The sequence below is a fragment of the Thunnus thynnus genome, chromosome 23, assembly GCF_963924715.1.
Source record: "Thunnus thynnus chromosome 23, fThuThy2.1, whole genome shotgun sequence".
Taxonomy (NCBI): Eukaryota; Metazoa; Chordata; class Actinopteri; order Scombriformes; family Scombridae; genus Thunnus; species Thunnus thynnus.
This window is the reverse complement of record NC_089539.1, coordinates 4246094-4261625: the sequence shown is the minus strand read 5'-3', so window position 1 is coordinate 4261625 and position 15532 is coordinate 4246094. Positions and strand designations below refer to the sequence as shown.

At 42.0% G+C, this 15532-nt stretch overlaps 1 protein-coding gene across 3 annotated transcripts in view; it reads right to left on the bottom strand.

Annotated features, from left to right (window-relative positions):
• The window catches only part of net1 (neuroepithelial cell transforming 1), a 34620-nt gene that overhangs the window by 2167 nt on the left and 16921 nt on the right, over window positions 1-15532 (bottom strand). For 2 of the 3 annotated variants that reach the window (XM_067581420.1, XM_067581422.1), the window contains exons 3-9: window positions 13950-14012; window positions 2116-2223; window positions 1818-1982; window positions 1221-1283; window positions 810-983; window positions 446-703; window positions 167-337 (exon numbers count right to left, since the gene is read on the bottom strand). In XM_067581420.1, the coding sequence (XP_067437521.1) occupies window positions 167-337; window positions 446-703; window positions 810-983; window positions 1221-1283; window positions 1818-1982; window positions 2116-2223; window positions 13950-14012 (1002 nt within the window). Of the gene's footprint in view, window positions 1-166; window positions 338-445; window positions 704-809; window positions 984-1220; window positions 1284-1817; window positions 1983-2115; window positions 2224-5099; window positions 5434-13949; window positions 14013-15532 lie in introns of those variants that run through there. The other variant, XM_067581423.1, reaches the window with a different exon arrangement.

Below are 15532 nucleotides of genomic sequence, written 5' to 3'. Positions count from 1 at the left end.
CTGGAAGGCTTGTTTGCTTTTATCTGAGTTCATACTCTGTAGTTAAATCATTGGTTGGGGGTGTTACAGCCTGATTGCCTTATATGGGGTGTGAAGCATGTGTTGATGTGTGAAGAGGCAGCCAAAGGAACAATGTGTTGATGAGGACAGAGTGTGTTCTGCTCACCGTGCCGCTCTTGTTGCGTAGCTCCCCGTGACACAGCAGGCTCTTGCACTGCTCGATGTGAGGGTCTTTCTGCCTGTCATCCAGATACTCCAGCTTGTCGATGTAGTACTGGCATTCAGACTCTCCTTTCTTCATGTTGATGTCTGACAGAACGCCCTGAATGATGGTGATCTGAATGCAAAAAGGATCAAATTATTAATCAGCCAGGTTTTAAGGTAACAGATCTAAAGATAATGCTGGTTCTTGTGTTAAACATGTTGTTGTGTGTCCTCCACTTACCGCTTCTTCCAGGCTGGCAGCGTCTGGATGCTCTGCTGGAGTGTGTCTCAGTATCTCTTTGAGCAGCAGCGGGTACTTGACCAGGCGGGAGCGTGGGATGTCCAGAAAGCTCCAGAGGTCCAGCTTCCTGCTGAAGGGCGATTCCAGGCAGCGCTGCAGGAAGTCCTGCACCCGCCGGTCCTGCTTCTTCTGGTCCAGCAGTGCCTTGGCTGCTAGCTGGTTGCTGCAGTACTCCTTGTAAGCATTCAGCCTGGGCAGCTGCAAGAGAGGAGGGACACTTTGAGTACTTCTGCTTTCCTAATTTGAAACCCAGAGTTTTAACAGAATCTCAAAGGAACTGGTGACTTGGTGAAATGATGCTTACCCAGCTTACGACAATCTGACCGATCTGGCCCACAGTTCCATCTGACCCCGTAGCTTTGGAGAGCTGGGCCAGTAGGTCCTCATGAAGAGGGATGTAGGCATCCAGGTTGCCGAAGATGTGAGTCAGCTCCTCCTCTGACATAATGGAGAGCTTCAGCATCGGGTCATGGTACGCCTGTGAACGGGAGAAGAGCCAAAACTGTCAAATAACAACCTCCCAGCAGACCAAGAGAGTGAATTCTAAGAATAGTTCAGTGAGCAGCTTTAGGGGTACACAAGAAAGATAAAGGAACCATTTCATTTCTTCTTTTTATAGTTCCTGGCTTGACTGTGTGGAAGGCCTGCCAGACTTTGATTTAATCTATTTGCTTTATATGTACTCCCTTTGCCTTAGAGGTTTAAAAGTACAAACCTTGCGTGCAAGCTGGAGGTCCTCAATCAGGTCCTGCTCTCCACGAGACAGCTCAAATATGGCCTGAAGAAGGGGAGGAGGAGGCACAGAAAGATACTTTTTAGCAAAACACATGAATCTGGATGTCATTGCATTGTTACAATCCAATACCCATTAAATCTCTAACTACAATGGTGCCAAGTGACTTAGGTCAACTTTGAAATCTCTCTGGTTGCGTTCTCCTTCTCGCTCTTCGTGTTTAAAATAGTACAGAGTTTATGGCTTCTGACAGTTGGCTAAGATGTCTGACATATACAGGGCAAGTGGGAAGGTAGGACAAAGGAGCACTAGTGTGTTGGCTTGTCAGTTATATGTGAGCTTACGCAGACTGGGAAATGAGTCCTGGATGGCTTTTAGTCTCATTTAGACTATTTGACACAAATACTGCAGGGATATGTGAAACTAGTCTGGAGGACAGGTAGACCACTGCTGTCTGGATTTTTAAACTAGGTCACACTCATTTGTTTACTACCACACTTTCCCCTGGGTATCCTAACTGTGCTCGACCCTTTGCTCGCCATATATACAGTATTTTCATGTCTCAGTGCTGATTCTCACCTCCTGCCGCTTGATCTCTTTGGTGGAGAAGGTTCCCTTCTGGTGGACATCTAGTGTCTCTGACCACAGCGTACTGTTCCTCCTTTTAGGCGGTGTGGGGGCCGCCGCCTTGCTGCAAGGCTTCTGGGGCACGCCCGGCGACTTGCCATCGCCCCGGAAGGAGGCCTGCAGATGGGAAAGAGGAAGCCCAAGATGTCAGACATGTTGCAATCAGAAGAGCTTAGTGCAACATGCAGGATAGAAAAGATTGAGCTACCCCATCCCTCAAGGAGTTTTTCTGGGATGTCACAGGGCTTACCTGGATGGTTTGGCCGAAGCGCCGGACGGCCCCATTCTTCACCGGAGAAATGAGGTTGGCTAGCGACGTCACCCTGCCGAGAGGACGGACACGCTTGTTGCTGGGTTCCTAAAAAAGAAAGATGAAAAAATGGAAGGAAAGGTTAGTTTCATGTCAAAGAAAAGTCATTAACACAGAACGAAACGATCAGTAATGCCAATTGTGAGATTCTAACAGAGACCTAAGCAGTAAGTCCAGATGCTCCCTTGTGACTTCCTTGTGATAAAACACATCAAGTCAAGTCATAAATCCTCATTATTGACTCCACTCCCTGCGTTGGGGTGAGGAAATAGGAGTAACTGGAGCTGAGGTTGAGCTGCAGGCAGACATAGTGGCGGATCAGCAGACAGACAGAGATACTGCCGAGGCTCGGCAGGGATGAGGAGGAGGAAGCAGCTCCAGCAGCTGTTGGCTCCATCATGTGAAGAGTCTTGAGCCAGGCCAGCCCACTGAGCACAAAGACCCTTTCTGGCTGCTGGTCTGGAGGAGAAGGGGGCCTGGAGGAATGCCAGGAATGCACGAGACCCTGCTCTCAGCTGTTCAACACCCCTCCCCGCACACACTCTGCTACTATCTGGCCAGCTACAACTCCACTCGAGAGTGTATCTGTCCCATCACTCAAACAGTGTGAGATAAATACTTCCTGATTGCTGCTGCTCTTTAACTGCTTTTCCCAGAGAGACAAAGCAGTATGGGACAGTGTGGCAGTGTGTCAGGACATTTCAGTAAAACAGACCACCATGGTGAGTCGGGGAAAGGAGCAGCAGTCGTAAACAGACAGTGAATCTGTCCTCTCTTGAGTGTTTACACAGTGTGGCGTCGCAGGGGGTGCACAGCAGTGTTCATGGCTGCGAGTCGAGACAGGCTTTTCAACAGGCCTTGCGTGAGAGCAGCGCTACACCTGGCCCAGGTGACCCCCCTCCTCACCCAGCCCTGAGGCTGGGAGAAAGGAGAGAGCTGCTTGGCCTCGTGCCAACAACAACAGGCAGCAAGAATCAAAGAGCTGAAGATCTGAGGTAATGATTTCAGCCCGCAGAGCCTCTTTAAAAACATGACAGGATGAGACAGCAACAGCCATAATTAGTATCTCCAAAGTTTGCACTCCCCACAAAACTTCTTGCATTTTTAAGAACTTCACACTAATGAGGGCTTGCTTGCTGAAATGGAGGACTGCACTGCTAAAAGCTGCTTGTATTTTCTCCTGACTCAGGCCAAATGGGATTTTGCCTTGGCTCAGCGAATCTGGGAAACAGAGCAGCCATTGAGGCTCCAGGCCCTGCGGACACAGCTGTGGAACAGATCGGTTCAGTCTGGTGTGGCCTGAGAGCTGCTGTGGCTGTGGCCGAGTCATGGTCTGCTGTGGTCAGGGTCTCAAACATTGGACCAGGACAGCCAGACATCCTTGAGAACTTAGCAAGCCCTCTAGTGGTGGTGTCAGCAAAGAGACGCCACATGTCAACTGTGATTTATGTGTCAGTCTGTGGGTGCTAGACTTGCCTTATTCTAATTTGTGACCTTTAACTGTAGACAACTGTAGACAATGGAAATAAAGTAAAACACTGAAAGTTTGGGCAGGGTGGGGGGTTCCAAAAGTCAATATTAGAAAAGCGTGTTAGCCATTATGCCCTTCCTGTCCTTTGGGGACCGGCCCAAGAATAACAAAAGACCACTAGTCCCACTCTTTGTGTATCAGCTGTAAAGTGAAACAGTGCAGACAGACGGGGAAAGTTGCTATTCCTGGCAGTTTGACCCTGGCTCACTTCAGGAAACCAGACTGATCCGGGGTTTGTGCTGCTGCTATGGATAACTATCATCAGTGGAACAATGACCCATTGGAGCACCTTTGCACATTTCCAACACACATACAGTACATGTGCACTGCGCTCCTAAAACTCTTAACCTAAGATTACAACTTTATAAATATTAGAAGGTTTTTAGGCTTCCCTCTTGTGCTTTCTCTTTGATGTAAACTCGAGTGTGCGGTGAACCTTTTCTCCAGATGTGTCCCTGCTATTACAGCACAGCTTGAGCTGATAGGATAGAACAGAACAGCCAGACCGCAAATGAAAGAGTTGAGGTCATCAGTAAGTCTGCACATGGGGAAAAAAAGACTAAGAGTGTCTCACTTGTGAAATTCTAAGAAAAGAGGACTCATTTCATGAATTGTCCCTTGACTTCTCCTTTACCAAGTAGTTTACTGTCAATGAAACCACATCTTCCCGAAATCTCTTCCGAAACAGAACCATGCAAGCCTCAAAAGGGGAAGGAAGGGGCTGAAGTAGTGACTTTTATCAGAACAGAGAGCACACCTGGCTTTCAACACCCGAGTCCCTTTAATTGTGTTTGCAGCTGAAGGAATGCTCTCAGGCTGCTGAGCTGGATTTGCATCAAAGTAAACCTGATGTAACTTCAAAAGTCAGAGGTCAAAAGCAAAGTATTCCTAGAGGGGACTGAACCTCAAGGATGCAAGGTTGTGAGAGTTAACCCCCTGCTGCTTCACTGTTTGAGGTACTTTGAGTATACTGACTGCTCCATATCCCACCAAGGCTGAGCTGCCTGCTGAGATGCATATTTAAGAACAGACAGGGAATACACAACAGCTGAAGGGGGTCTGTTCACTGTTTACAACTACATAGGTGCAGTGTAATCCAATGATTAACTTTTCCAGGTTACATTGCATTTCAAACATTGTCCTAAGTGCCTAGTACAAAGTTCAAAAGTCTCATCTCACAGGCATGGGGTAATTGAAAGCACACATACGTGAACACATGCAGTTTGCTCAACTGAGATAACAACAGGGTTAGGCGCTGATTCACTCACAGTCTGACATATGACACAAAGATATGACTTCTGGTCAAACATTCACTGAAAGACGCAGGTAGCAGCTAAATGAACCATAAATATCTCCCACCACCACCATCATTATTATTATTTTTGCCTCTCACCTCTGAATCTTTGTTGGCTTGGTTCTGGTAGTCTATCACTTGCAGAGTCCGTTTGATAGGCACCAAGCTACCCAGTTCATCGTAAGCCACCATAGCTTTCAGTAAAAACACAATATCCTTTTTTTTAATCCTGGCGAGTCAGCTCCAAGTAATCCACATCAGAGAAAAAAAGTAAGTCGATGAAAATCAAGAGTTGTGTGAGAGTAAAAAAAACCCTAAATAAAATAAATACACCTTCCCCCTTTTCTTCTTTTTCTTCTTTTTCTTCCCTAGTGGGACGGGGCTGTCTGAGAGCTCCCTTCACACATACACTTTCTAAACTTTGGTCTGAGGTGGACTGAGGGAGGGATGGCTTTATACCGGGAGTAGAGACAGGGGAGGAGCAAGTCTCTGCTCAACCCTAGTGGCTGCAGATGAGACGGGATCGGGTTTACTTGGAAGTAAGGAGAAGCTACCCGCAAGCTTTGTTGATCCATCCACTCAGAGTAAAAACAGTAGTGAGAATTTTTAAGATCACAAGCGAGTTTAGGGGAAATGGAGTTTCCATAAACAGCTCTGATGTGGGCAAATGAAAACTGCAAGAAAACTGAACCTTGTTGAACATGATATGGGTTCTCTCACTGAACTTAGTTCAGGTGTTCAGTAAAGCAGGATCAACAAAGAATTTTTGAGGTTTATACAAATGCTGATATTTGAGTGAAACAAATATTCTGATAACAGTTCATAAAAAGATTTTTCTATAAACATTATACATTATGTGCTCCATTATTGGTAATGATCCCTCACATTTAGTAAAGAGTTTATACAGGATGAATGATATTCTGCAGTAATTAATTTTACTATCAAATGACAGTAACAACAAATGTAAGACTTTTTGAACAGTAAGCTTACTTGGTGATCATTTAATATAGTAAAAATTAGAGCGGAACAATTAATCAGTTAATAGTTTATCAAGCAAAAGTGACATAACACATTTTTGGTTAAGATATTTATATACAGCAGTTTGTTTCAGTATATCTGCTAAGATAAACAAATAGAGATATTTATGTGAGAAAAAGCTATTGAAACATCGATCAGGCTGGTTATTAAAATGTATGCTATAAACAGGGAATATAGACAAATAATCTTAGATAGTTAAACTTTACTTCCTAGTTAGACTGATTCAAATAGAACTGCAATGAAAGAAAACCAGTATAAACAGCTTTATTCCACTATACTACATAACTGACCAATAACGAGCATTATAGTCGTGATGACCTGAAAGATAAATGCTCCAAGTAAAATCGGATGCTTCAGTCAAACATTATTTACTGAAACTACAATGATTATGCACAGTCAATGTTGCACCACTAAAGGCTTGTTTTGTTTCAACTTCCATCCAGTTTGATATCCGGTACTAAAATGTTTCAAACTCAAATCTGATAAATATACTTTAAATCAATAAACTACAAAGTAATTATGACTCGTTCACTTAATGTTAGCTAACTAATCAAAGCAGGCTCTGCTCTATGGAGTAATCCTTTCTGCTCTTTGCTTTAAACAGAGCTCTTATCAGTCTCATCAGCTGAAGTGGGGGAGGTGATCAATTAGAATATCAATAGCGGGGGGGACTGACACACTCAGCCAGATGTTTAAACTGAAACCTGTATATTCAATAGTATTGGGGGGTAGGGTGCGACTACCACCCCTATGTTGATTGGTCTAATAGAGTGAAAAAAGGCAACATGTTCACCGGTTTCAGTAAAGACAAAAGACTCATCTGCAGCCACGATCAAACCTGTGGCTCCTTTCCAATCATGTGTGCACACCCACAGGGGAGAGTGAATCCAACATGCAGATGCACACAGCCGAGAAGGAAGAAAGACAACCACACCTGAAGCCACAAATTCTACACACCAGCTGGTGCACAAATGCACAGCAAAAAGTAGAGGTGTTAAGTCTGATGGAGCGGCTGAGGTGCTGCAAAGCAGGGCAGGGTGTCACAATGTGAGTGTGTGTTTGGGGCAAATGGGTGAGCATGTTGCATTGTCTACTTCATCCTCCTGGGTCAACATGGAGGCGTGAAACAGAACACCATCTTCATGCTGTTGCTGTGCATGTGTGTGTGTGTGTGTGTGTGTGTGTGTGTGTGTGACAAAACACAGATGCTGATGGAAGTGGATAGTGGTTGACGCCTTGTTCTTTGGGTTTGTTTACAGAGAAGTCGGGAGGGCTCATCTTCTGCAGACCAACAGGACGCAGGGTCTGCATGACATCACCCATAAACATATGGAATAACGGATCGAGGGACTTAAGCATTCAGAACAACAAAGGGTCTGGAGTGAAAAAGTACGCAGACTGAGGAGTCAGAGAGGGTCTTGTAAAAAATGAATCTGTCTGTCTGTGTGTAGTCTATGCGTGCCTTCAGAAGACACTGTGTGCAGTCCTGCTGTTACTCACTCTGTATGTGGAGACCTGGGGCTGAATCAGCTGTATGTCTGGCCATGGCACTATAAAAACTAAGCACAACAAGGCTAGGCGTGCCTGGCCTCTTCGCCTCTAGTCACAATGCTGTGCAGCAGCTGGAGCGCAGCCGTGATTTACACTCCAAAACACACTTACACGCCAGTCTGTGCTCCGACTGGTGGAGTGAGATGAGTAATGCCATGCGCGGAGGAGGTTCACCGCTGTCTAACCCATGCCGTGCCAGGGAACGACTGAGCCCTGAGGCCTGAGGGGTTGAGCTCAACTTAACCTCCACATCAGCAGTAGTGAGTACAGGACGTTCAACCTAATTACAGTTCTGGGGGAAGTCATGAAGCAAGAGGAGAGACACCGCTCAGTGCTGTCTTAAAACAACAAGAGGCCCAGTGGAGACGCTGCTGCCCTCTGCTGATGGAAGTCAGCAGGAGCAGAAAGGAGAGAAGGGTGCTGGACTGAACATTTTAAATCATATATGTAGAATTAATGTGGAAATGTACAGACAGACAAATCAAAGCACAATCCACCATGTAGTGTGTTAATAAGGTCTCCAGAGCAACTTCAATGCTCCCTGTTCTGCAGACTCTCCAAATCTCTTGCACTCTACTGGAGAGATGAATAGCATTCTTCCAAAAGATATTCCCTCATTTGGTGTTTTGATGGAGGTGGGGAATGTTGTCAAAAGCTCTTTTCAGACATGGAGTATATAACATCGCTGGCTTCATCTATCTGTTTAAGTGATGGCTTTTTGTCATTCAGGCATTGGTGTCAGTTACATAAACGTCCGTTGGCTTTATTCAGACATGACAATGCTGGAGCACCTGGTGTGTGAGAGGAAGCCTTGCTGCTGCTGGAGAACAGCAGCGAGTTTAAAAGTTATGAAGTAAGGGTGTCTTCTGTTCTCTCACAGGCTTCATTAATGATGGATTTGTAATCTTTGTGCTAATCTGACAGGATTCAACAGAAATGTCACTGTATCTGACCTAGAATGATTGCTGTGGTGACCTTTATGTAAAAGTGATTTGGCATGTCTGAAAGGGACTAAATGTGTTGCTCCAAAGTCTCCTATGGGTGTTGAATTGGGTTTAGATCTAGTGACTGTGAAGGCCACAGCACATGATTCACATCATGTTCATAATCAAACAATTCCATCAGCCCTTATGTCCCGTGTGGAAACTTCTGCATTTGTCATGTTCCTGTGGCTTGAATGTAAGAGGAAAAGGTTTTGATACTTATCAACAGGGAATCTCTTAGGAAATGTTCTTTGTCCATTAATTTAAAAGAAAAGTCCCAGTTTAGGCTGTGATTGAGAAATCTTAAGTATCATTAATTTAGGAAGATTCTCTTCTGAAGGCTGGGAAACATAAATACCTCCACTCCTCGTAGCTACAATTCAATAAAGATAAAGAGACACAGATGATGTAGACAGTGAGCTAATCACACAACAGCCTGTAGACACAATGAAAACCATAGTTCTCAAACCACACCAACATCCTGAGATCTCGGTTACTCAGTGTTTTTTTTTTCTTCTAGTTTTGGTTTGTCAGTGTTCACACCCAGAGCAGACCTGGTTGCTACCAAACACAACATGGTAACTAAGACTCACAGTGAAACAAGCCAATGCTCTGTAGAGGGACAAACTGATATACTGATAGAGCGTCAGCTGGCAGATGGACAAAAACAACACCTGCCATTTACCAGGTTGATATTAAGTAATTGATAATGAATCAATGCCGAGGTGATAAGTGTGTGTGGGAATTTACTTTTTTTCTTTGGAATAAAGATAATTCATTGTTCTGTAGTTATAGCACAGGAGTGACAGAACAGCACTATAGTGTAAAAGGAGACCTTAGCTAAAAGTTGCCAGCAGATGATATGTATATGTATATTTTCATCCGTATGTATTCTTACAGCGTTAACATGCAGTATTTCTAGTAAAAGGAAAGTGGAAAAAGGTTTCATTTTCCATCAGATTTTCAAGGAATTTTGACTCCAGTTATTTCTCAGGTGATGAAACTCAAAACATTAAGTTCTTATTGTGACAACATTCTTCCTCCCAGTAATTCACACTTGGGCATGATCTGAGGGCAGGACCAGGCCTGAAGCAGGAAGGGTGAAGCCTGTATTAATCCCCTGTGTAGGGGCTGGACAGTTGAGTAAGACCAGTTGGCAGGTAGAGGCTCTGAAGGTATGAAGAGTTGGGAGATATGACCACAAGGTGTGAGGCGTCACAAATTTGTCAGAGATTTTCACATACACTCATACTGTGGTAGCTGTTTCTCAAGGTGTTACCTCTAGGTGTATGACGCTAGTGTGGGTAGTGCTGCATATCAATGTGTTGGACTGCTTTATGGCAATACTGGATTTTTATGATTTTTGCATCAATGTAACAAAGCACATTAATCTGTAATGCATTTAATTAGCTGGATTAGCCAAAAATGAAAAAGATTCCTGTCTCGTTATTTCATCTAAAAATAGTTTCTCAATGAATTTCTTTCAGAGAATGTACTATACCACAATATAGGTACATTGATATGGTGATATCAAGTTACATCCAACAAGAGAAGATTTTAATCATATTGCCCACTCCTGTGTTAATGTGCAAATATCTCACAATTTTAGAAAGTGAACTTCTGACCAAGTCTGACCAATAAATACTAATGTAAGTACTAACATGAGCAGTTTTTGTTTTGTTTTGTGTTTAAATCTCAAAAGGTCATTTCTGATAGGGACAATCTCAAAACTTACCTTCTTCATTTATCACAATTAAGGGTTGTAACGGTACATGTATTTGTCTCAAACTGTTTAAAATTACTGTTGACTTTCCTCATACACCCTATTTTGGTCTGTATTCTGGCATGTGCTAAGCATACATTTCAAAGAGCCAGTTCTAGCCAAAAAGCTTACGTAGTGGCACAGTTGTAGTATTTTAGTGGAACCAGCTCTGGATATTCCCTGGAAGTATTAAGCTTGTAAGTTTGTTGTTTTCCAGTAAGTTACAATGACAGTGGCCTGATTGGACCAATGTGTGCTGTGTGCCAACATTGTTGAAAGAACGTTAAAAGGAAACACAATAAATTGGAATGTTGGAATTTTATTAACTTTATATTTGAGAATATGAAGGTTAGAGTCTTGCATATGGTAGATTACAGACATATTGACATTTGTGAGTTACTTCTTCTCGTCCATGTGCCAATGTTTGAGTGTTGTAAATTTTACATTAAGTATTAGGGTATTCAAGGAGATGCCATTTAACATTCATGTTTTTTAAAATAAATGACAAAAAATTTACTTTTTGCATTTCTTTTTTGCACAAATTTACCTATGAACCTTAATCATGTAGTGCTGCACAAAACTGATATATCACCAAACAAGCTTCTTTCTCAGACTATTGTACTTGTAACTGTGTTCACTAAACTCCATTTGGAGTCAGAGCCAAAGGGAAGCCGTATTTCAGCAGCCATTTGGTTAACAAGGGATTTCTACAACAAATGCTTCAGTATGTGGAACAGTGTGTAGGGATTAGACTGCACTGGAAGCGGCTCAATTAGAAAAGAAAATAAAGTCAGAGCGAAGCACTGATTTGAATCAAGGAGTGGCCCCCGGGACTCTCTACAACACTGTTTCAGCTTTGTTTAGCTAAATCAGAGCAACCGATCCAACTGGTTACAGAAGTTCAGGCTGTGTGTCTCTGCTAATCCGTCTCATGTGGGTGCAGGACAAAAAACAGTCTGCATGGAGACAGAATGGATAGAGAGAGAGGCGGTGTTTGTAAAGTGTTTGGTTGATTGGTGCCATCCTCAATACGAGAGGAGTTTCAGACCTAAATATTTCTGTGGAAGTACAAGGTAAAAAGACTGACATCCATATTTGGAAAACCTACATGGCTGGGAGAAATGTGTGTGAAGCTGAAAGGTGTTCAGTTATGATGACATCATACTACGCTGCAATAACACTGATGTATTTGTGTGCATGTACCGTAGGTGTGCTCATTGAACACCCACACATTGTACCACCAAATGAGGTATGTTTTCCAACCCGGCCAGTCTTGCCTGTCGTATCTCGAAATCGAAGAACCTGCTTTGGCATAACTAACAGCAGACCACGACGAGGTCTTTACTAAACAAACTCAGGCTTTATCTAGATGTCTTTCAGTGATAAGTTTAGTCATTTTGATGACATAGACTTCAGACATATGGCCCACAGTTTTCAATTATGTGCTGTCTTGGTTACTATCGAATGTTTTTTAACACAATAAACACTAATGACATAAGACAAACCTACGCTGGGATTGAGATGACGCTAATGTGTAAACCCTGCAGGAACATTTAGAGCACCAGGAATCTAAAGGTGGAACACTGGTCATGGTGACATTTTGGATCAATCTGCTCTTTACATGTGAAAACCACTTCCATTCACACCGGTGTCTTCAGATTGTTTTTCAAAAATTCTATATTAGTGCAACATCAAAACTATAAAAATAGTCATATCTCTTATTCTTTTTATCTCTTTTAGTCAAAAAATAACATTGTTTGCTACAGCCGATATCTATTAAGTAGTGGGACTGTTCTGTCTCCTCCTACCAGTGTTGCCAGGTGTAATCAATAAATGTACAATAATGTTGACATGTTATAGTGTTTCCATCAGAGTGAAATGGTACAGTGCTGATTTGGAACCAGCCTGATTATTCAACGTACATCAGCTATAATAATGATGTAACAGAGCTGTTTCACAGCTTTGGTTTGGTGTCAAACTGGTTTGTTTTGTTATCCTAAAGATTTGTTTGGTTTATGGTACAAAAGTGCTGAACCTGTTTTCTTACACAATGGGATGCATATTCTGTCCTGAAACCTGCAAAAAACCAACCCCACTGGCTTGGAGCCGGAGCACCTTACAGTCAACATGGTAAACTCATGAATGTATTATGAACTGCAGAACAGATTCATATATGTTGCAAATGGTCCTGGGCACACAGTCTGGATTTGAATAGTTTATCCTGAAATACGATCATTTTGAAGTTTTTCTATCATTTTTTGGTTTTTGGCACGAACACTCCCTCCTACTCTCCAGAAGCACATTTGTCCAATGTGCCAGGGAACTTTGTGATACTATATTTAGAAAGATAAAAGCAGAAACTGATTTTACAAATCTGGAAGATACACTGACACTGAGTTGAAACACCTAACTTAGCTGGATACTTGGAGAAAGCTTGAATGATGTGAAAAAAGCCCTTAAATTAAGATTAACTTTAGACGTGTTATTTTCATTATTTGAAAGTAGATAGAAATACATATAATGTTGTAATTGATGGGGTTTGTTTTTGTTTTGTATATGTGTTACATATTCATATATTATATCTTGTCTATCTATTATATCTGTCTTGTAATCTTGTAATCCCATGTGGGATGGAGCAAATGAGATCAAAACTAACATACTAACCCCATGTTCACTTATATTGTTGTTCAGTATAATAAAACAAATACTGCAACTATCAGTAGTAGAAGTGATTTGATACCGACTAAAATAAAAAATATATATACTGTATATATCTAATAAATAGATTGACAATTAAAATAGTTAGTTTGCATTTCATTTGATTTTGTGATTAATTATACTAAATGTAAACGAGTAAGTGTGATTAAAAAGTAATGAGTTTGCAGATAAGGCATATTGTGCAGTACTGTTTCCATAGCAGACTTTTTAACAGTAGCAGAGATGTATTGGAAGCTAGTTAGCTAGTTAGCTCCACAGCATAGACAAATGCACAAATAAAACCAAAATACACCACATTAAAACTGGTTAAACTTATTATCATTATTATTATTAGTTGGCCGATAGACTGAATTAATGAGGCCACATTATCTGGTCTTCTCTTTATGCTTCTCAGCAAAGCAACTGTTTTATTGCCTCTTATTTTCAGGTCTATTAACATGTTATGCTATAAAAAGCATGAATTAGTCTCAATTTCTGTTGTGACGCTTTTATTTTATTGTGTTTTTAATCCCAGTAGCACTTGGTTGACTTTTTTTTTATGTTATAAAAATGAACGTGTGTTAATTTACTCTGTGTGTGGTCTGTAAGAGAAAGGAGGAGATATGTGGACACAATTCACTGGTTCTCTAAGCCGGGTCTACGGACCACCTGGGGTCTCTAAAGTAAAACAAGAAAACGTTTGATTTCTTTAAGAACTTGTGATTGTCACTTCACCTACAGTACTGTTACACAACAGCCCCATAACTAACATCAGAAAAGGAGTGTTTGTCAAATTCTTACAAAATGTTTGTGTATGAACAACACATTACAACACAATGCACTATAAGTCCCGCTTTTTATACAGTATAACTTGTGGTGAGTATTTCTGAAAGCTTGATGTCTGTTCATCTGTTTTACCTTGAAATCAAAACTGCAGAGGCTGACTGCATCACTGTCATCCTTGTCCCTGCGCTTCCGCTTCTGTGGAAAGATGAATAAGCAGGATATGAGCTGATTCAACATTATTCAACTTAACATTAACTTATTCAACATGCATCACTGGAACAAATCATGAAACATTCTTATGAAGCAGAGTAAGAGGTGTCCCGGAATTCACACTAGATATACACTTATTTATTTATCTTAGACTGAAATGCTCATGATCTAATATGCATTTCTCTGGAGATTTCTGATTGTATAAATATGAAATCAACCAACATGTAGCATCTTTGCTTTGTGCTGTAGTACACATCCTTGTCTGGGTGCCATGACAAGACTAACATGCAGAGAAATTTACAGCCACCCCATTCCAAGCTCCTACTTCAGGCCAATTATGCTCATTGCCCTGCAGCTCTATTGTAAAGCTACAATAGACACTGCTGGAGGTCCTGCAGGGAACAGGAAAGGGTTAATTAGACAGCAGGACACTTTAACACCTGCATGTGGACTGTCAGGGAGAGTCAGTTAGCAGGTGAGAACAGTAGTCTGGCCTGTTGGGACTGCGGGTTGTAAAAGCCCTCAGGAGCAGTGGTGGCCTCTGGGACCCCACGGGGGCTCCGTCATTGCGGTCCATTAACCATGGAGGCCAGACTGCTTCTGACTGGACACAAAGGACATCAAGACCTTATTGACCAGCGAGGTGAAGAGGGCCAAAATGGACACGTAATGGTCAGGGGTGGCTGCTGACGAATGACTGAGCTGTGTGTTTGTTTGTGTTGAAGCGGGGTGGTGGTGGTGTGGGGTATTTCCTCTCTGGACGGCTAACCTGTTTGTTTTCCCACGTCCGTAAAAATTTAGGAATGAACTAGTCGACAATTTCAGCTGAACACCTTCAACTATGTTCCCCTGCGAGCATTTCGGATGGTGTTGTGACTGATTGTTAGCATTAACACAGCGATGAATAGCGTTGTTTGTTCAAAGTTGGTTGCATCTCAATAGGAGGCTGCAAATAACAAAAGATTGTGTAATTCACTTCTGTTCAGCAGACTTTCATTCAGTGCCACAGCTGAGTGAGACAGCAGTTTCACTGTTGATTTGAAAGCTAGCGACAAACAGACAACTTAACGGTCACTGAAATGAGCACGATATTAACCAAAGTGATATATCAGTTATTACCACTATTAAGTGTTCTAGAGTGTTCTTCAAAAACACTTTAAACAAAAGGTGAAAACACTGTGATTACACCAGTCATTACATGTGATAAATAAATGACTGGTTTCATTGTTCATGAATATAATCATAATGTTACACAACATTCTGTTTAAATTAGTGACTCACTGTATTTTTTTTGTCCACAAAGAGGTTTTTTTTCCCACTGCACTGATCATCCATTTGAACATTTACCCAAATTTTTCCATTAGGGGGTGAGCAACACAATAAAATCAACAGAAAATGTGTCATGGATACACTATGTACTGTATGGAGCACAAGGATGCACATGTAGCAGGATTCACACACTGCTGTTGAGTTTACAGGGCAGCTTTAATGTCAAATACCTATAA